The 22,161-nt window shown below is 41.3% G+C and overlaps 1 protein-coding gene across 3 annotated transcripts; it reads right to left on the reverse strand.

Annotated features, from left to right (window-relative positions):
* Positions 1 to 40: 40 nt before the first annotated feature.
* On the reverse strand, positions 41 to 17,437 carry MIER3 (MIER family member 3). 3 transcript variants are annotated; one of them, XM_084305327.1, is made up of 13 exons: positions 17,434 to 17,437; positions 16,942 to 16,966; positions 14,530 to 14,675; positions 12,493 to 12,627; positions 10,691 to 10,811; positions 8,523 to 8,608; positions 8,230 to 8,302; positions 4,490 to 4,641; positions 3,867 to 3,948; positions 2,143 to 2,234; positions 917 to 1,044; positions 594 to 739; positions 41 to 508 (listed from the first exon to the last, which is right to left on the reverse strand). In XM_084305327.1, the coding sequence occupies exons 3-13, from the start codon at positions 14,626 to 14,628 to the stop codon at positions 51 to 53; spliced, it is 1,572 nt and encodes a 523-aa protein (XP_084161453.1). In that variant the 5' UTR covers positions 14,629 to 14,675; positions 16,942 to 16,966; positions 17,434 to 17,437; the 3' UTR covers positions 41 to 50. The 3 variants fall into 3 exon arrangements, with proteins under 3 accessions (XP_084161453.1, XP_084161452.1, XP_084161454.1); XM_084305326.1 differs by having other exon boundaries at positions 2,143 to 2,237; XM_084305328.1 differs by lacking the exons at positions 14,530 to 14,675; positions 16,942 to 16,966; positions 17,434 to 17,437 and adding an exon at positions 13,351 to 13,477 and having other exon boundaries at positions 2,143 to 2,237.
* Between the last annotated feature and the right edge of the window lie 4,724 nt (positions 17,438 to 22,161).

The following is a 22,161-nucleotide window of genomic DNA, read 5'->3' on the forward strand; positions in this document are numbered from 1 at the left end:
AGTTTACTACTACTGCATAAAGTACCCACTGTTTGTTTCGTTTTCCACAGTCATTCTGAGTGAAGAGCAGTATGTTGGTGAAGAGTGTGGGTGTTGATAAAACCGTTTGTCTCATTTGAAGATAGACTACTGAAGTCAGCCACTGAAACAGCCATTTTGGCACTGGTAATATGGTGTGTATGGTTCTCAAAGTCCACACCAAGGTTATTTACAGAGACATCATTCATGAAGGATTCTGGGACAGCAATTCCCATTTTCAATCTCTTTGCGGGTCTTTCTGTATCCTCACTGCACATGTTCATTGGGTTTAGCTCTGAATGATAAAAGCCAGTCTCAAATAAATTAAAACAATCACTTTCACCATTGCTTGGCAAGTTAAGCAACTCTTCTGTTCCAACAGGCACATGATTAACTGGTGCTCGGGGTAAGCTGTCCATAGGAGGAAAGGCATCATCCAGGCAGTTCACATCTGAAGCATGGCAGACTGTAGCTACGGTATTTGTCAATGCTGGAAAAACAGATGAACACAAATGTAAATGAAATAGTAGTTTATGTATTCACTACAGTTAGGAGTTTTGTTTTCCTTGATTTACCTGTCAACTCATTGGCAGTGATGGAGTTCAGAATGCTTAGCTGTTGATCAGGAATGGTTTCTGCTCGACTATTAGATGTTAAGGCTGGAGTGTGCACTGCTCCACCAAGGGCTTCTGCTTCATCTACCAAACGATCCATGTAGTCCCTAAAAGAATATTACAACCACAATGGGTTATTTAACATGAAATCAAAGCCTAGAATGATGACACAATTTAATTTTAGTTGCCATAGGCACAGCAGCATTACACTGCAAGGATGGGAGAAAAAAAATCTTCTACATTTAGGATTTGCAACAGAATACATATTCCAGCATTATACTTACGTAACTCCTGGATGATGGTTATATCTCTTCTTTCCAAATCTTGTTTGCTGAGCAAAATAATCGTAACGTTCTGACTTCTTCCACATGTAATAGAAAGCCACACACTCAGCAACTGTTCTGGTTCTTACCTAAAAAAAGGCAAGAAGGACTGACAAGATTAATGCACAGACATTTTGTCATCTCTGCAGTTCCCATACCCCTGCAATATTGTTAGATTTATTCCAGTATCTGGAATAAACAAATTCAGTTACAGACTCTGAAGAGATCCAAAGTTTCATGTAACTGTTATGTCAGGTTCTACTGTATTACATTGCTGTATGTTCTTTTTCACAGATTGAAACTGTATCTATATCTGAAACATTTCAGTTCATAAACCATGTAACAATTTTTAAATTGTAAGACTGTGAGACAGGCTCTTGGAAGGAAAAAACTCATCAGATCATGACCTAAGAGTAGTAGGCCAAAAAAGACAATGGGTACTGATTTCTTTTGGGAAAATCAGGAACTGTTGAGGTTTGAAAACAGATATGCACAACAGTATGTTTAAACAAAACAAAATTGTTGTCTTGTTGAGAAGACATTAAGGACTCCAAAGACTCATTTTGATGTATATTAACCTGAAATCTGACAAACACATCAGTCTCATAAAGAAAAAAAAAACTCAAGATGGTATCAAAACATAAAGGAAGTACACAAAGTTTGGAAGTGTCCATATTGATATATATTTTTGATCAAAAAATATCCAATCCTTATTCTTCAAGCACAAAGGAATTAATCAGAAGCAATCCAGATCAAGATTAGAATTCCTTCAATTAGCCAGAAAACATAAACCTGATAGATGAGTACAGTACCTTCTGAAAACACAAAAAGCTAAGCCTGCGTTTGTACAATTACACCTTTCTTGTGATAAAAAGAAAGTTAGGATGTGTTTTCCCCTCCCACAGCCACAGTATGCGGGTTTTATACTTTAGGAGAGACAAGCATTTTAACTAAAACATAATATAAATGCATAAATAGAAGCGATGTCAGCGCAAGTCAATTTCAGAGACAGTATTTAGCTTTTTCAATGATATCTGAGGTAACCTTAGCACAAAAATGCCCAACTGGTTGCGGTACGTTGGTTCTTATTTCACATTTCTGCATAACTTTGGACAAATGTATTGCTTTTAGAGATTTCCAGCATCATATCATCTACCAGTTCTTCCATTTAATTGTAAAACACTAACCTTGTTTTTCTGTATGAGATGGAAGTCTTTTCCATAAATCAGAAGTGCGTGTTCAAAGCTTCTGCATTCTTCTTCTGTCCATGCTGTCATCTCTTCTAGCCAATAACAAAAACAGCATATTATTTGTGCTCAAGAAACTTTTACAGACAATAAAATAATTGTGTTGCTAATGCATGAATATGCAAACACACTGTTAAAAACAATAGGTTATTTAGACCCAGTTCTTTACTGTACAGATATCCTACCCCAAATCTAACACTCCTATTTATAAAGACTCATGGAAGAGTTTGATTTCTAAAATCTTTTATCCTTGAGGGCAAAGGATATTCAAAAACTGATTATTTCCTATGAAATTTGTCATAAAAAAGACTTAAAACATCATGAAGGTATTTGATTAATTTTCTGACATACTTCTTGCATAGGTCACTGATCAATATCAACTGAATATCAAGTTACATACAGTATGTATGTTAAGACCCCAGAACTGTTTTTACTAAATCACAGAAAGGTTTGGATTGGAATGGACCTTAAAGACCACACAGTTCCATCCCCCCGCCATGGGCAGGGACACCTCCCACCAGACCAGGTTGCCCAAAACCCCATCCAGCCTGGCCTTGAGCACCTCCAGGGATGGGGCAGCCACAGCTTCTCTGGACAACCTGTGCCAGGGCCTCATCACGCTCACAGTAAATATTTTTTTTTTCCTTTTATCTCACCCAAACCTACCCTCTTTTAGTTTAAAGCCATTACTTCTTGTCCTATCACTCCACTCCCTGACAAAGAGTCCCTCCCCAGCTTTCCTGTAAGCCCCCTTTAGGTACTGGAAGGCTGATATGATGTCTCCCCAGAGCCTTCTCTTCTCCAGGCTGAACAACCCCAGCTCTCTCAGCCTGTCTTCATAGGAGAAGTGCTCCAGCCCTCTGGTCACCTTTGTGGCCCTCCTCTGGACTCTCTCTAATACGTCCATGCCCTTCTTGTGCTGTGGAACCCAGAGCTGAACAGGACTGCAAGAATACATTGCCGGCTCACAATAAAATCTGATTTTCATGTAAGGGAGTAATAAAACTAGGGGCAAGCAAGGCAGAAGTCCATTTTCCACTTAACTCAAAGTTTTCCAAATTCTACCAAAGGCCTGCAGAACAATATGGTGGATTCAGATTAGGGTTGACATAACACAATGCTGATGCAGTGAAGAAAAGAGTAGGGCTCATTTACGTAGCCAGCTATGTTTTCCTCATTCTGGTATAAATGCCATCAAATTATTGTTGTGTGTGCCCCATTGCTGAAGGTGTCAGGACCAGGTTGGACAACCTGGGCAACCTGGTGGCATTCCTGGCAGGGGGGATGGAACTGGGTGATCTTTAAGGTCTCATTCCACCCAAGATGTTCTATGATTGTTGACCATGAACTCAAACTGTAACAAGGGTGAGAACTGCCTTACAGGAGCAAAATCACAGCTTCTTTCCCATCCCTCAGTCTGTGCCATTCTTACAGCTGCAGTGGAGGAAAGAAGGGAAGAAAAGGTGTAAGAGCTGATCCTGTAAACTTGCATAAATTTGCAAACTTCTCTAGCAGAAATTTCCAACAGATTATACTTAATCCGTGCTAAAGACATGATGGATAGGGAAATGTCTAGAAAAACCTTGAGTAAGAATCAGATTGACAGGCAACTTTAAGATTTTTTTTCCCAATGCATTTCTGAAAAATCATATACTATTTCTTACCCTGAGACGCCTTTCCATTTGAACAGTATCTCTCAATTGCTTCTTTAACGTTATGGCTACTCTTGAGAAGTTCATACAGAGCCTACAAAATAAAAGAAGATTTAGATCGTATATTTGCAAGTGTATGCAAAGATTGTATATTTGCAAACTTTATAAAGAAGAACCCTCTTCTTTATAAAAAGAGTTAAAGTTTGTAAATATACAATCTAAATTTATGAAACTAGCCTTTCAGTGAGCATGCCTCATATCCAAAAAAGAATTTGTCTTTATTTATGATAAAAATATTTTAAAAAATCAGTCAAAACCAAAACTTTCAAAAAGTTGAAGCAAGGTTTAAACAAGCAAATGTAAAATATGCAGTTATTTAAAAAACACCTGGATTTGTTGAGTGTGACAATTAGAAGATCAAAATACTGCCAACATTCAAATACATGTAATTTGCCTAAATAAGCACATGCTTAAGATTACAAATAAGATCCTGATCCTAATAATATTCTAAACTAAAAAAAAAAAAAAAAGAAACAATTACATTGAGTATTGCTGTCTTTATAATACAAGCAAAGAAAGAGAACACCATAATTACAAAGCAATGTGTCACAAATGGAACAGGATATAAAACATACTTGTTCATTGTCCCGTGTATGTAGTCCTTCAGGAATTCTGCCAATCATTTTTTCATTTCCTGTTCTTAAGGAGGTTTCAAAAAGGTATTCTTTAACTTTATTTTCTGAGATCACATCAGGCTTCCAAAGTAAATGGTCTTCGTTTTCATAGGCTGTTAAAACAGAAATCCATTAACACCAGGTGTGACATTTTAAGGACTATAACATAAAAGCTATTTTACAAAGACAGAGAACAGGAACGCAAAAGAAATCAAATCAAATACCATCATGCCACTTATATATTGCAGCTCACTTTTTGCACAAATGCCTCAGTTAAAAGACAAACTGCTGTATGGTGTGGTGAAGAGATCCAGGTTCCATGAGGGTGAGATAAGGGACTGAACTCTCCAGAGTCTTTTCATAGGAATGGTTTGTAGACTGCTAGATGATTCAATCAAATTATGCATGTATACACATCATCTTCATACGAACAAACTAGCAAACCACTGTTTTATTCCGATGTGTATCAGGTTTACATGGCAAAGATTTGGTAGTGGGGGACTGCAGGGGTGGCCTCTGTGAGCAAAGCCCAGCAGCTGCCCCATGTCAGATCAGAGCCAGCTCCAGACAGCTGCAAAAGGGACTCATCACTGGCCAGAGCCGAGGCAGGGAGTGACACTGGTTGGGCCACTGGAAGAGCAGAGTCAAGGAAGGGGAAAAAAATACTGCTGGGGAACAGCAACTGGGAGAGAGAGAGGAGTGAGAAGCAGCTCTGCAGTCCCCAGGTGAGTGCAGGAGGAGGGCAGGAGGTGCTGCAGGCAGGCAGCAGCAGTTCCCCTGCGGGCTGTGCAGGGAGAGGCCCCTGGTGGAGCAGGCTGTCCCCCTGCAGCCCATGGGTCCCACACGGAGCAGATCTCCACGCTGCAGCCCCCCCATGGGTGGAGGAGCCCCCGGTGGAGCAGGTGGATGTGGCCTGGAGGAGGCTGCGGCCCATGGAGAGCCCCCGCAGGAGCAGGCCCCGGGCCGGAGCTGCAGCCCGTGGAGAGGAGCCCACGCAGGAGCAGGGGGTCTGGGGGGAGCTGCCCCCACCCGTGGGTGACCCGTGCTGGAGCAGTTTGCTCCTGGGGGATGGATGGACCCCCTGTGGGAGCAGTGCTTGAAGAGCTGCTGCCTGTGGGCAGCCCCCGCAGGCTCAGTTGGGGAAGGACGGCATCCATGGGAGGGACCCCACGAGAACTGACCAGAGTCCCCACTCCCCATTCCCCTGCACTGCTCGAGGGGAGGGTAGGAGAGGGTGAATGGAGGGAAAGTGTTTTTGGTTTGCCTTTAGTTTCTCACTGTTTTAAACTGCTAGTGATAGGCAACAAATTACATCAATCTCCTTCTACTGAGGCTGTTTTGCCCATGATGATAACTGCTGAGTGATCTCCCTGTCTTTACCTCAACCCTTGAGCCATTTCCATGTTATTTTCTCCCCCTTATCCTTTGACAAGGGGGAGTGAGAAAGCAGTGTTATGGAATTTAGCTAGCCATCTGTGCCAAACCACGGCAAACCGTTTTCAGCAAATAACTTACAGTTTACAGTAACATTGTAGAAAATTACTTTAATATTTTAAATATTATACATCTGGGAAGAGAAAAAAATAGAAGAGGAGGCGGCTAACTGATCACTTTCAACAAGAATTTGCCAAAACTTACTTATCTGAATAGAATTTAGGTCTTCATGTTGTTATTTCTTTTTGTGTTCATTAACAACCAAGTTTTGTAATCTTGTACACTGCATGTTTTACAAACAATAAAGGGTGGATAGTCCTTCATAGTACACTGAAATCATGTATGTACCCTCTTAAGTAGCTTGACAGACAACATATCAGTCCTAAAGAAGATTTGGCTTGAACCTTTGCCAGTCTGTGCACACATTGTAAGATCTATAGTTTAATCTAGAATTTAACCAACAGATCTGATTAACATTGCATATAATGTTTCATGTAATCTCTTTGTAATGCAAAATTCAGCATTTTTCACACACAAGCATAATGGATGTTACAGTAGAGAGGCAAAGAATCTTCTCTAACCTCTCATAAAACTGCAGGAAACAGTACTAAGTAAAGGTGAGAAATAAAGTTACATCTTCTCAGAAAGTGCTGTTATGGCATGATACAGAAAGATTTCAAATGGATATGTTATAAGCATAAGGTTTATAGAAAAACTGAGCTGCCATCTATGACAGTTCCAGCAGCTGGGACTACATGGCAGAAATATAAGCCTGTCTGCCATCACCACCTCTTCAGCTAGTACAGAAGAGGCTATCACAGGATCACCTTTACGTAGAGGGGGACGATTCTAGAATTGCTGCAGTGTAATGCCAGAACTCTGAAGCCTGTTTATTCCAGTACATGCAGTGTTTCAGAGTACCTCCACCTTACACCTCTGAGTGCTACTGACCCTCAGGTCCTACCTCCTTTATTTTTTTCCCCTTTCACTAATCAAGACAATCCAGCATTTCTTGCTGGAGTCCATGCCTGACATTCTCAAGAGGAGCTCCATGGGTTCTCCAATCCTGAGAGCTACCACACTGCTGGCCAGGCCAGCAGACATGACTCTCACCAGCTCTCTAGCATCAGCTCATTCCACTGAAAGTTGTTAGGTTAACTCCCTCATGGTCATCCTCTGGTTATTCTCTAATTCTTGGCTGATAAAAAATCAAGTATGAACAGTAAAAGGGCTATCCAGATAAATCTTGGTTTTATTCCTCCATTTCTTGCAACTGGTAAGCATCATGCTTGAATCTTCAAAAACAGGAAGCTGCCCTAGGTTTCTTACAGAACAAGAGATGTTCACTCACTAATGCTTCCAGCTCTGTAGTTAACAGCCTTCTTCTCTATTACAAACCATCATTGGCAATGGTGAAAAGACTTCATATGCTTCATTAGAATAATATTCCCATGAAATGTGTTGTTTTGAAAGCAAGTACCTGACAGAATTTTGAAAACTTACAGAAAAAACAAAACAAAACAAAACACAGAATGCCCTTCATTTATTAAGGTATCTCCCAAACTGTTCCTTAATTTCACAGTTGTTCTATCCATGAGAAAATTTCTCTTTTTTTTTTATTCCACTGCTATCTGTGTTGCACTTTTCTCATAGTGAAAACCTTTAAAGATACTAAATAAAACTCTTAGATTATTTTTTATATTCAAGCACAACTGCAGTTTTTAATCCAAATTTACAATGGAATAATATCAGACTTAGAATGTGTTTTGTAAAAGACAAAATGTATCAGGACCTGTATCTCCTTCTCATGCCATGGAAATTGAAAACAGTTTATTATGCTTTCTATATCCATTTCACAGCCCACACAGTTTTGCTTGCCAAACAACAACAAAAAAAATTTAAAAAGCAACTAAAGAAAAATACTGTTTTGAAGATCTTCATTGTAAACTAGGTTACAAACTCATGGGCCAGTTATGATTCTCTGAGGAAAGTATTTCCTTCTTGACCCAGTGTTTGCTTCCTCCTAAAATCACTAGCTAGTTCTGAATTAATGTTGTAATCCACACTCCTATGTCTTCTTGAGAATGTCTTCTTGAAGTCGTAGAATCACATTTCTGAGCAATAATTATATGGTTGCATCACTTCACATTTTTAGTATTTTTAAAGTCTCTGAGATTTTAACAATGTCATTGACTTTACAATAAAAAAATTAATCAACTGCTACACAGAAGCATAAGATAAAAAGTAAAATAGGCAGAAGAACTTACCCTTTTCTTCATCACTGTACCTGCCAAGGTAAGGTGGAATTTCAGCCTGGTACTGTGAACCAACCATTATTTCCTGAAGATGTTAAAAAAAAAAAAAAAAAAAAAAAAAAAGAGAAAAATATGATCAATATTTTTCACATGGAAGCATTAAAAACTGCCATTTACTTGGCATTCAGCACAGGGAATTTCAGAATTAAGGTATTATTTTAAATATGTACTCAAAATCATAACATAGAAACTACTATTAAAAAATGTTAGCTTTCTGTTTGATTGTCTTAAGAAACAGTAATTACCTTTCTCAAATCTTCAGATGAATTACCATTGTCTGCCTCTACATCTTCACCATCTGATTCTTTATCTCCATCACACGTAGTGTTTGCTTCAGACACAAAAAAGTTTTGTTTTAGCTAGGAAGCATTTTCAGTTTAAACATAACTGCAAGACATTCGTTATCTTTTGCTTTTGAGAGGAACGCCTGCTTTTATTCAGGAAGACACCGATCATGATTCTGTTGATCTAACCTTCTGACAAAGAGTCAAACTATAGCATTAAGTCATAAAGCACTGGCAATTGTATGCTACAGAACTGAAACATTCATCCTCACTGCAACTGAACCAATTTACTAACAGATAAAGGAAATGCAATCATTTTTCTTCATTGTTTTTTTCAATGAAAGCTTGTAACTTACTGAAAAGGTACGAGAAAATAATAATTAAAAAAAATAAATAAATCTAGGGCTAAAACTTAGCCCCAGTTAATCAAAAAAAAAAAAAAAAAAAGTAATGTAGAAGGCAAGTCTTTTTTACCTAGCAAAGACTTTAATCAGAAGTTTTAATGGGTATTCAAGACATTATTTTAAACAAGGCTGCTTCAAGATGAAGCAAAGATACAGCAGCAATATGCAAAACAGAATAAGCAAAAGACAGCTCATTCATTACTCTTTTCTACGTTGTTTTTTTTTTTCTCTCTCTCTCCTTGGGAAGGCAGACAGCAGAGCGCTCTATGTAATTCAAATACAGTACTTCACAGAATAACACATATTTTAGAATCTGGAACAGTCTGCTACTGTATTCTGAAGTAATTCTATTTTTATAGATGTATAATCCCTGGTAGAACGGAATCTACCATTATAATAAGATTAAAGCTATTTTTTATTCTCAAACTACAGTATGCTCAAAAATGGGGTTGCATTTTTAACTTCGTCACACCTAACTAGAACTTTCAACATCATAGACAAAATCCAAAAATATATTGACAGAGGCTCCTCTTCTGTCATTATTAGAATCACTAGTCTCTCTCTTTTTGCTGTTAGAAGAAGCAGACAAGAAGCTAACATGAATTTATGAAATAACGTTATGCCTGGATAATCACATGCAATTATTTATTTCCAATTAATCCAATGTTTAACTTAACTTTACCTTAGTACTAGAGAAATGAAAAGGGAACACAAAAAAACATAAGACTGCCAACAGGACAGACACAGTAAAATGGTGTCAATAATTAGTAAATATTTGATTTAAAGTGACCAACCAGAAGTTCTAATAGAGAAAGAGTAACATGCTAACAGAAAAACATGGTAGCTGAAAGCAAAGATGACTGTTCCTTAATCCTAAGTAAGATGAGGGTTTTTTCCATAAAGCTGCCTCATTTTCAGTGTCGTATTTGTTACCAGTTCATGAGCAACGTTTAAGTGCCACCAAATTTGGTGTTTCCTTACTTTAAAAAGTTCACTGCAATTTTTAAGGTTTTAGAATAGGGTTTTAGGATATAAGAATATATAAGAATATGGTTTAAGGATTTAAGGTTTAGAGTATCTCTTTCAATATGAATTTCTTAGACTACACCTTAGCAACATGTGAAGAACTACAACTGCAGGTGACTGAGGCAGCACCTTTATCATCCTTCACCTCTAGAAGGCTGAACTCCCCCAGAAATAGCTTAAGACACTTGCCAAATTGAAACCATGATAAAATCCTTCGGCTCACCCTATGAAGTCCCATAGAAAAGTGCTGTATGTACGAAAGAAAAAATCACAAAGAAATCACAGCCATGTTCATATCCTCAGGCTGAATGGAGGAGTCACTAGCTTAAAAATGGCAGCAAAGTTTTAGTAGAAAAACACTAACTTAAAAGAATATGCTACAGATTCATGTCATTCACTAAAACACTGAAAACCATAAAAGTGTTCCTCGACACCACACTAAATAGTGATTACAAAAAGTTACTGTATTTGTAGCAAAATTAATCAATTTTATTTTATTTCTTTGAGCATGGCACCAAGTATAGGTCTTCTAGGTAATTAGTAATAATGACCAAAGAACATTCATGTCCAACACCCCCCAAAGCATTATTTCTTATCTCCCGGTAAAGTTAGCAGTCTGCAAATGTGACAGTTTAAGCTAGGAAGCTGTACATAATGTCAGGACTTTTTAGAATACTGTTACAAAATTAGTTTTCCTACATCTTAATGGCCGAGGAAAGAAGTCTGTAGCCTCATGTGAAGTAACCGATGGTGTCAAGTCATCAGCAGAGGACTGTGTTTCTTCATCATCACCCGACAAGAGGTCTTTAGCTATTTCCTCCTGTATCATTAAAATAATAACAAAATAATAATAAAAAACAGTAACAACAACTAAAAAAAAACCCTCAAAATGTCTATTAAGTATAGACCAGTAAGGAGTCAGATTCATCACATTTTGATAATTTAATTAAAATGAATTATTTTACCCTAAGTATCACAGAATCACAGGACAGCTGAGGCTGGAAGGGACCTCTGGGGATCATCTCGTCCAAGCCCCTGTTCAAGCAGGATCACCTAGCACACACTGCACAGGATCACATCCAGGCAGGTTTTCCATATCTCCAGAGGGAACTCCACAGCCTCTCTGAGCAACCTGTTACAGTGCTCTGTCACCCTCACAGTAAAGAAGTGTCCTCCCATATTCAGAAAGAAATCATTTTAGTAGATTGTACTCCATTCATTAAAAAGCTACTTTGCTCTTCCTAAATCCAAGAACAAATATAACTTTATTTCAGAGTTGACACAGGGGTTCATTTCTCTTTTGTCCTTTAATAAAGTAAAGGTACAAGAAAAAACTCTGCAACCATCAATCTCAGACATTTGTCTAACTGCTTCCAGTGAAAAACACTAATGACAAAATTCTAAAGTTCTGAGGCAACTTCCATTCTTTACATCACAGACACATTGAAACTTTAAGAACCTGCTACCCTTTAAACTCTGGGAAAAAAAAAAATTGCCAGGAACAACCTGGTATCTTACCAAAATACACACAAAAAATGAATTTTTCATAGGTTAAACAAGAGAAAAGGAAGAAGATGGAAAGAAAGAAAAAAAGAAAGAAAAAGCTCACTTCCTCCACTAGCAGACATGTCTGAACCCCTCTGAATGGAGGTTAGGGAGGGAAAGAATGGTATTAGACAACAAGCTGACTACATATTTGTAGCCTCAACACAATCGTGAATCCTAATGAGAATCAGATGTGCAGAGCCATCATTATACTCTACTTTCTGTGGCGTTTACCATTACATCATACTTTCAGAAAGTATTTTTAAAAAGCATATACTTACTACCTATAGATTTTATAATCCAAATTACTGTCTGAATACTCCTTACAACCAAAAATGAGCTTAAAATCTCAGAATTCAATGTTAGCCTGCAAATCACGTAAGCTCATGTTTTTTACATCAGTAATGCAACGCATATAGTCACTGTAGGTAAATACAGTCTCTCTCTCTCTCTCCCTGAAGTTGAGACCTTCCCAAATGATACATATCTGAAAGGAACATTCCAAACATCCAGGAGAGCATTTTCAAGTCATCCACATAAATTTTGATACATAACACATACGCTGGAATCCAGAATTATTATTTCCGGATGTTGCATACATTAAAATAAAATATAGAACATTGGGGGAAAATCCCACTTCTCTTTAAAAACAAACAAAATCCTACAGTTCTTTGGATGTGTTTTAGAATAACTGAACTTATTCATCTCTCATTTGTTGTTATAAATTGCCATTGAAGCTGCCATGCATTTGTAAGTGCAATAAGTGTAACTAGAACCAGATCTTCATTGTCCTTGAAAATTAATAAATTCAAAATAATACAGTAATTATCAATTGCATATTGAAATTGACAAAGATACACATTGTGTAACATCAAGAGGTAGTCAAACATAATTTGAGGTCATTTGGATTTCTGCTTTTAAATTGTAATACCGGTAAAGATGGCTCTCCAACTTACTTTATCTAGAGTCATATCTGGAAGTTCATCTGCAAGTTCACTTGGAGAGCTATCCGCACTGGAACCTGCTATAACTGGAATTGTGGGTTCATAGCCATAGAATGCCAGTAAATCTTCCAATGGCATGTTTCCTTCCTAATACAAGAGGATTTACAAACACTTTAACATATTGCCAAATACTTGTGAACAGTTCAGGCCTAAAAGGATAGGACGTATTTTGAAAAACAAAAGTAAGAACAAACAAAGAAATACTTAATTGAAAGCAGAAAACTTGAATCAAGATTTTAAATATTTTCAGGCACAGGATTGAAATAATTCATCACCACCTCTATTGTCATATAGTGAAGTCCAATCATACAATTCAAGAAAAATCTTTACTAGATGAAACTAAATAGTAATTGACTATTAAACATTGATCCTTATCTGATGATTTGCCTGTATTTCTTCAAGAGAAGATACACTAGGAATACAACCCCCCTACAAGAGAGAACTGCAGAAAAACTTGATTTTAGTCCTACATAGTTACAGCTGCATGTGTAAATTCAAAACCCCACAAAAGTAAACCAAAATAGCAACTCTTTATTCCTCATATCCATTTTCCGCACAACATATTTGGTAGTGACTGCTGAGCAGCTGAGAAAGACAGCTAACGATTTAGAATGCAAAAAAATAATCGAGAGAGAGGCTGGATTTATAATTTTTTCCGACAGTTTTTGATCAAATGATTCTACTAAATACCGTATTTGCAACCTAAGACAATTAATGAAACAACAAACCATGGAGATTAATTTACCTGATTCAAGCCATCAAAGAATAAGAAATATTTTCCAATATTTATACCTTTAAAAGTTTTATTACCTTTAAAAATTTCTTGTTGAACTCATACACTGATTAAATTACTTGTTTTCTTTAGTCAGCTAAGGTGTTAGTCCTGCAAAGACTTTTCACAATGGGTAAACGTAAACACATGTCCAAGTCTTTCCAGGATCGGGACCTAAAGTAATAAAGTGTTTAAGATGAGTGGCTCTCAGTTCTATTTCCTTCTATTATAGAGGCAATAAGATCATTTTGTGGAGTAATAACTCCATTTTAACCACTAGACTTGGCAAGCTCCTTTGTTATTGTAACTACAAGTTCATAATCAGCAAAAATGTAATTGTACATGTAGAAGGACGAAAAATCAGGAGTTCATTGAATTCACTGTCAATTCAGTATTTAACTTTTTTATATGGGCTACACAGATACAGCTTCATATTTGATGCCAGAAACTACGCTTTCCTGAAACTCAACCAAAATCTGCAGTTATGTTGAGCAATGTAAGTGGGTCACTGAATGGTAATTCAAGTGGCGTCAATTTGTGGGTGTTCAGCATTCAACAGACATTTGAAATGGGTGATGCACTGACATGGATGAACAAGAGGCATAAACAGGAAAAGCATGTAATTAAACAGTGTAAAATACACAATACGAAAAGCCAAGGAGCACGTTGGTCATTCTGTACACCCACCAACTGCCAAACTGATAAAACCGAGACAGAAAACTAGCATTTACATAGCGAATGAATGCGATCCATCACATCTAAAACATAAATGTTTGTTTCCAGATTGGAAAAGCAAGAAATGACCAACAGAATGAAATACAGCTAGTTGTCACTTAAAAGCACGCACAATGTATAATTTCTACCTATTTCCAACTTCTAAAACTGATCTGAGTGATAAGAAGTGATATTTGATAAGAGGACTTTCAAAGTCAGCTTCAGTGGTTTCTCCTCCAAAGTGAAGGCACTCTTAAATGAAGAAGAGTCTGACTTTAACCTATCACTAATTCCTTTGAAAAGCCAAATTCAGCCTTTTTGCGAGAACACAGTGCTGTCTCCTAACTAAACCTGATTTTCTTTTCCTCTTTTTAAACAAGCTGCAAAAGCATTTTTTAGGAAACTGCATTATACAACGCAAACTAAAGAACAGGTTGAGCGTTCTTTACAGTAAAAAGGGCACAACACATATGGACATTTAGAAGAGGGTTAGTCACTCTTACCTTTTCTAAATCTTCAATTTCAGAGCTGAAATTTTTGCTTTCTTCCATCATTTCCTCTTCTTCAAGAGTGCGTTCATCGTCATAATCATGCACCAGCATTTCAGCAGAAGGGTCAAAGTCATGATCCTCAGATGATAAAGAGCCAACTATCAAAAAAACCCTAATCTGAGTTATTTTTTCTACATCAACACATGAAGTCACACACACACAAAAAAAGTTGCATGTATTCTTTCACATATAGGGTCAAAACTTTAAATGGAATAACTGGAACAAACACCTAGCTACCTGACAAATTCAGCTGTTTTAGCTGGCCTTCCCTTTTCATACTTCTAAGTAATAGGTATACTTTTCTCTCTTGCAGAACTTGGAAGAACTTTCTGAACTACTGAAACAGTTGCAGAAAGTACAATCCCAAATGAGTATTCTGATGGATAGAAGACTATTCAAACCATCCTTGAAAACACTGTTGAAGTATAAAGCATGTATATCACAAGAAATCAGGTGCTGCAGGAAAGCCAGTTGTACCTTGCAAATCCAGAGGCTGTGATTTATAGTCTCTGATTCTATTTATAATGATTTATATGGTAACTAGTCTAGCTTTTCACTGGTAAATGGCTACTTTTAGCTTAAGAACCAACTTTCTACTAACAGCAAAATACACAGTGAGACTCACTTCAGCTTAGTTTAGCTGAGGTCTTAGCACTTGATCTAGAAAGAAATAACAAAATCTGCAGAGTCTCAAGAAATAGAGGAAAATATATGGGAAATTACAAAATGCTTCTAATGGATAGCATTTAGTTACCCAGCCATTGTGACAGCTCTGTGGTGGTCCGACAGAGAGTTTTTCATTACTCGAGGAGGTAAGTCACCCAAAAGTACTGTTATTATTTTATGTGCATTTTGTCAACTCTCAGAAACCTTATCATTATATTCGACAAGTCATACAGATGTAAATAATTTTGCACTGCAAAGTCAAAGAAAACTACAGAAATACAGGGTTGTTTTATACTTTAATGTGGACTTGCTTATGGCTTTCAGGATGGGAAAAGTAAGCAGATTGGGATATTTCTTTCGCTTCTGATTTCCCCTTCCAGTTTTTACATACTAGTGCTATATGCAATCCTTGGCTGATGAGAAGCAAAGAAAAGGTTTATTAGGAACTATGTCCTCAGAAGAACTTCTTTTGAACATCAAGAAAATATCTACAAATTTTCAATCCTCTTCTTCAAAAAAAATAAAATAAAATAAAGCAGTATCCCTCACTGCACTGCTTCTAGCCTTCAAAGAGACACTTGTATATACTAACACTGCTGAGTCTTAGAGCATCCAATTAATTTTCAGCAATTACACTAAGTGTTTGTTCCTTACATGCAGGTAATTAAAGTAAACTTTGTCCATTTAGCGTGCTTAAGACAATACTGTGCAAGTTCAAAATGCCATACCAGAAGGAAACATTCAAGCCAAAAATGCTTTTTATTCACATGCTGTTCATATTGTGGTCTCATGGATCTCCCAGCATAGCTGATACTACTACCCCAATTACGATAATTACATTATGTGTTGAATTTTTCCACTGTTAGCTATTACATCCCGATCCCATAGCTTTTCAAGAACTGAGAACCATCTTGATTTAGCATATATACATATGTCTACATATATACACAGGCATATATGCCCATATGCTCAAGACTATTGTTTCAAATCACTGCTATAACTAATTTTATATTTGAATAACTGAATTGGAAGGTGTACACAACTCGTATATTTTAGGCAAAAAAAAGCCCCCCCTCAGCGTCTCTGAACACTCAATATCCATCCCATACTCAAGTAACACAAGCTTGCTAAATTCAGTAAGAGCAGTTAAAATGAAGAAAAGTAGCTAATGCAGAATAGAAGTAGGACGGAAGCAAAGGCACTCCCCAACATACTTATTCGCGAGTAGCCCTGATGATGTTACATACGCTTGCTGGTGTAAAGGGAAGGTATTCCAAAGAACCTTTACAGTGGTTCAGGCCTTAACGACTGCATATAAGTATGATTTTAAGTGCTTTCTGGTAATATCAAGAAGTCAGAAATTCACACGGGCCTGTAGTTATCAGCAAGAAGAGGAACTGTCTCTCTCTCTCTACCCTGACTACATGACTTTCCTGAGATGCTGACTTAAAAGCACCGTAAAACTTTGTGTTGGTCAGGGGCTCCCAGCAGCCGATCACTAACTGCGCCGGGAGCCGGGGGACGAGCCCTCAAGCGCGCATCCCTTCCTTTGGAAATTCACGCAGGCGACTATGAGTTACGTGAAGGCGCTGCGCTAGGAAAGCTACGAGGCAAGAGAGGAGAGCCGCGGGGAGGACCCGGAGGGAGAGCACGGCGGGCAGGCAGGCTGCTGGGCAGCAGAAGCTGGCGAGGACGAACCTGGGCTCGAACTCCCAAACGATGCCTGTGGGGAGAGCAGACAGCGCGGTGAGTCCCGCCGCAGGTGGCCTCCCCCACCTCCCCTCCACCCACCCACCCACCGGCCCCGCCGCAGGCCCCGCACCGGGCCCGCCGCTCCCGCTCCCTCCCTCCCACCCCGGCCTGCGCGGGCCGTGACAGGGGAACCGGGAGCCCCCCGGGAGCCCCCCGGCACCGGCCGCCGCCTCCCGCCGCCCCCGGCCCTGCCGCCACACCGGGCCCCGTCCCGCGGGCTGCGCACCGGCCCCCGCCGCGCGGCCTACTCGCGCAGGCTCCCGCTGCCCCGGCGGCTCGCCCGGCCTCCCCGCCGCCCCTCCGGCCCCGCCGCCCCGCCGGGCCGCCCCGCAGCGCTCCTCACGGCGCCGGCCGGGCGGGCGCGGGGGGCGCGGCGGCGGCGGGGGGCGGCGGGGAGGCGGGCGAACCCCGGCGCCCCGGCCCGCTTTCCCCGCTCACCTCCGCCATATTGGGGACGATCGGGGCCGAGCGGCGGCGCTGCGCCGAGTGCCCGGATGGCGCCGCTGAGCCAATGGCAGCCGCCGAGCCCCAGCCGGAGCCGGCCGGGGAGGGCGCCGAGGGGACGGCGGCACCGGGATGGGGCGGAGGAGCCGGCACCGGGACCCCGCCTTCGCCGCCTGCACACAGCCCGCGGGGCAGCCCCCGGCCGCCGCCGAGCAGCCGGCGCTGAGGGAGGGGCGCTCCCCGCAGCCCCGTCCCCAGAGTTGGAGCCCCCCCGTCCCCGGGGCAGCCCGCCGCGGAGCGGTGCTTGTCGCTCACCTGCGCCCTAGCCCCGAGTTTGGTCCTGGTCCCCGGTGCTGTCGCCGGCAGCGCTTCTGCAGCTGCCCGCAGTGCCGGGGCAGGAAAGCTAACGCCAGGCGCCGTGCTGCTCGCGGTTGTGCGGCGTGGCTTGAACAGAGAAAGGGGGATTCACTGCCCGGCGCGTTTTTGCTGCTTAAAGCGGGTGCGTTGTATGCGCGAAGTAATAATCCCGTTTTGTGGTGGTTTCACCCCACAAACGCTCTCACTCCCCCTCCTCCTCAAAGGACAATGGGAGAGAAAATACCACGGAAAGGGCTCAAGGGCTGAGGTGAAGACAGGGAGATCACTCAACAGTTATTGTTATGGGCAACACAGACTCAGCATAGGGAGGTTAATGTAATTTATTCCCTATGACCACTGGAATAGAATAGTGAGAAACGAGAAACATACCAAAAACACCTTACACTCATCCACCCTCTCCTACCTCCTTGCCCCGAGCCATGCAGGAGAACAGGGGGCTCTGGTCGGTCCCTGACGCTTCGTCTCAGTCTCCGCCGCTCCTTCCCGGTCCCTCTCTGCCCCTGCTCCCCGTGGGGTCCCTCCCATGGATGCCGTCCTTCCCAAAATGAGCCTGCGGGGGCTGCCCACAGGCAGCAGCTCTTCAAGCACTGCTCCCACACGGGGTCCATCCATCCCCCAGGAGCAAACTGCTCCAGCACGGGTCCCCCACGGGTGGGGGCAGCTCCCCCCAGACCCCCTGCTCCTGCGTGGGCTCCTCTCCATGGGCTGCAGCTCCGGCCTGGGGCCTGCTCCTGCGGGGGCTCTCCATGGGCCGCAGCCTCCTCCAGGCCACATCCACCTGCTCCACCGGGGGCTCCTCCACCCATGGGGGGGCTGCAGCGTGGAGATCTGCTCCATGTGGGACCCATGGGCTGCAGGGGGACAGCCTGCTCCACCAGGGGCCTCTCCCTGCACAGCCCGCAGGGGATCTGCTGCTGCCTGCCTGGAGCACCTCCTGCCCTCCTCCTGCAATGACCTTGGTCTCTGCAGGGCTGCTTATCACTCTTCTCTCTCCCAGCTGCTGTTGCGCAGCAGTTGTTTTTTTTTTCCCCCCTTTCTTCAATCTTCCCTCCCAGAGGCCCAACTAATGCTGCTCCCTGGCTGGTCTCTGGCCATCAGTGGGTCCCTTTTGCAGCTGTCTGGAGCTGGCTCTGATCTGACATGGGGCAGCTGCTGGGATCTGCTCACAGAGGCCACCCCTGCAGCCCCCCTGCTACCAAAACTTTGCCATGTAAACCCAGTAAAATGTGCCTGAGTTCTGTTTGCAGATGGTGTAGTGATCCCCAGCTAGATTAGGTACTTACGCAGTCAAGCTCTGTACTGTTTATTTTATTCCGCTGCACCTGTTGCTCTGATAAACAGAGTAAATTGTCAAATGCTTTCTGCACTGCTGATTTCACTCTAATTCCAATATGTAAACTAGTATTGTACCTCCAAACTACACAGCATCTTAAGATGTAGAAATACCTACCTTTGATGTACCTGGTGGTATGATGTTAACAAAATAAAAATCCCAACACTTTGCAGAAACACAGAAAGGATTCTGGAAAATGCACAGAACTGTAGTGGATAGGAGTCTACAAAACAGGAAAAAAATGCAATGTTTACATTCTTCTAAAGTGCATCTAAGAGAAAAAATAACTTTGTATATTCTGTTTTTTTCCTGAGATTTTATCAAGTTTTGCAATCAGAAATTACATCTATTAAAAAAAAAAAAAAAAAAAAGAGAGAGAGAGAGACAGAGAGAGAGAGAAAGAGAGAGAGAGAAAGAGGGAGAAACTCACAAATATTTGCAGATTCCAGCATCTAAAAAAAATTAAAATCTGATGAATATCTGAATTCTGAACATTTGAAAAGGGACAAATGATTCCGTATCCAAGCGGGGGCTGAATTTTGCTACCATCACCTATAGTGTAATTATGTTCTATGTTGTTACAGCATGTTTTGTCTCTCAGTGGTTTTCACTGGGAGCAAATCAAGGTTAAGAGTGAGGAGAGTGAAATTTCTGGTGTGAGCTTGTTTGTGGAAGGTGGAAATGAAAAAGGATGCAATTGTACCACTGCTTTCTCAGTTAGCATTTTTGTCCAGAAAAAGGGATGAACAAGAAGGAGTCACCTGGCTTCCTGGAGCAGTAGGGCAGTGTGAGATTGTTCCTTGCATTTTACAGGGACTCCAAATTAAAGATCACTGAACAAAATATGCATATGTACAGTGAGTCAAATAGTTACATCAATGCAGTTTTCCATAGCTGTTGGGCACACAAGAATGCATGGAGTTCTGTATTTTGAGGCATCTTTTCTCTTCAGGTAGAATTAAGAGGATGGGAGAAGAAATATGCCTAAGAAAAACTGAAAGAACTGACATGAATTAACACAAAGGAATCTATTCTTTAAAAATAAAGAAGTAGCAAAAAAAAAAATAAAAAAAAATAAAATCAATTAAACCAAACAGTTATAGATGAGGAGTGGTAAGATAAAAAGTACATAAGCTCTAGAAGAAAAACACTTGGGATCTGCAGCATCTTTTATCCTTTACTCTTACAGAATGAAAAAACTAAGTATGCCACAAATGCCTGTTATTTTGCAGAAACTTTTCTCCTCTCTGCACTCTTAGGTATAAGAGTGTATATATCCACTAGCATGGATACATTTGTCAGATGTATGGTGTTTAGAGAATGCCATAACCACGTTTGAAATCTTGAACTGTTTTTGGGTGCTATGAATGTTGTGATACTTTTTCACGTCTGTACACATTCCTCCAGCAAATCCATTGCTGAAAGTCCTAGATTAATGGCCTCAAGTAGCCATTTTCTGTAGGCAAAACAGGACTCCTCATAACAACAACAACAACAAAGATGAAGCCTACTTGTTCAGGAAAGGTAGCTGATCTTAGACTCTTAAGCTTTATCTCTGCTAGAAAGTTAAATATGCTAAGGACTGCTTCCTAAACTTTAAAACCACCAGAACTGCACACATCTCTGCTAGCAAAACCTCCGTTTCCTTCACAGACCACTTGTTGCAGATGGACCATTGGACGCTACTCCTGAAAGTTCCTGAAGATGCAGGTTGGTGTCAGCAGTGCACAAAGTATGCGGGGATTACACTAACAGGTTGATGATATGGATGATTATGTGCCAGTGTTGTTTAATTTACTGGAAAAATAGCAGAGAGGATGTTGTGAAAATACAAGTCACCATCTTCTGCAACTCTACATTTTTCAGCTTAGAGAAAGAAAGAAGGAAGGAACCCCATGTAGGCATCACTGACATCACTTATGGCTGCTAGACACATTGCTCAGTGTTCAGATACCATGGTGTCCTGGTTTTGGCTAGGATAGACTTAATTTTCCCCCTAATAGCTGGTATGTGACAGTGTTTTGGATTTAGGATGAGAATAACTCTGATAACGTGCTGATGTTTTGGTCATTGCAGAGCAGTGCTTACAGAAAGCCAAGGATGTTTCAGCTCCTTGTGCTTCCCTGCTGGTGGAGGCTGGGGGTGCACCAGCATCTGTGGGGGGACACAGCCAGGACAGCTGGCCCAGGCTGGCTGAAGGGGTGTCCCACACCACGTGGTGTTGTGCTGAACAATAAACTGGGGGATTTGGTCAGGGTGGAGTTGGGGGTGCTAATCAGGATCTGGCTGGGCACCGGGCAAGGGGGGTGGCTTTCCCCCTGCTCCTTCACCTTCCCTTTCTCATTTCCTCTTCCCCTTCTCCTCCAAGCTAGCCACAATGACCCTTGAGAATTCTGAATATTCTTCAGATGTTCAAACCAGTGTGTTCCTAATGTTATGTCTCCTGAATGTGTTTCAGGCTTTCTTTAATGTTAAACAACTATTCAAGAACACTACCCATTGAGTGTGGGAGGGTAGATATGGGCAGGCACCTAGGACAGTGGACACCTCTGGTATTTTGGAACTTCATCCCTGAACGAATGCAGAATCCTGAAAAACTGGTAAAATGAAAAAGGCATGCCATCACCCTGGCAATTCCAAACAGACACAGATGACTGCAATGTGCTGGGGCCTGGCCCATGCCTACCAAGTCACAATCAACATTACTACAACCCCTGAGACAGGCCCTGCAGCCACTCCAACCCCTGTGGCAAACAATGTGGCTACTCCAGCCCTGGAGACAGGCCCTGCAGCCAAACTCCTGTGACAAACAATGTGGCTACTACAACCCCTGAGACAGGCCCTGCAGCCTCTCCAAGCCCTGTGACAAGTAAAGTGACTACTCCAGCCCCTGAGACAGGCCCTGCAGCTGGGCCAGAGAACCAACCCATGATGGAATCAGTCACCCCTACATACAAGATGAAACAATGGGTGTGAAAGGTCATTTAGTAAGGGAAGAAACTCCTACCATG

The sequence above is a fragment of the Netta rufina genome, assembly GCF_964035555.1.
Source record: "Netta rufina genome assembly, chromosome: Z".
Taxonomy (NCBI): domain Eukaryota; kingdom Metazoa; phylum Chordata; class Aves; order Anseriformes; family Anatidae; genus Netta; species Netta rufina.

Excerpts from the sequence above, each read along its gene's own strand:
- MIER3 (XM_084305326.1), bottom strand. The coding sequence starts at position 14,628 with ATGCTGGTGCATGATTATGACGATGAACGCACTCTTGAAGAAGAGGAA. Across the intron at positions 8,303-8,522 it reads CATCTGAAGATTTGAGAAAG|GAAATAATGGTTGGTTCACA; the intron begins GTAATTACTGTT and ends TAACATCTTCAG. Across the intron at positions 3,949-4,489 it reads ATACACGGGACAATGAACAA|GCTCTGTATGAACTTCTCAA; the intron begins GTATGTTTTATA and ends TTTATTTTGTAG.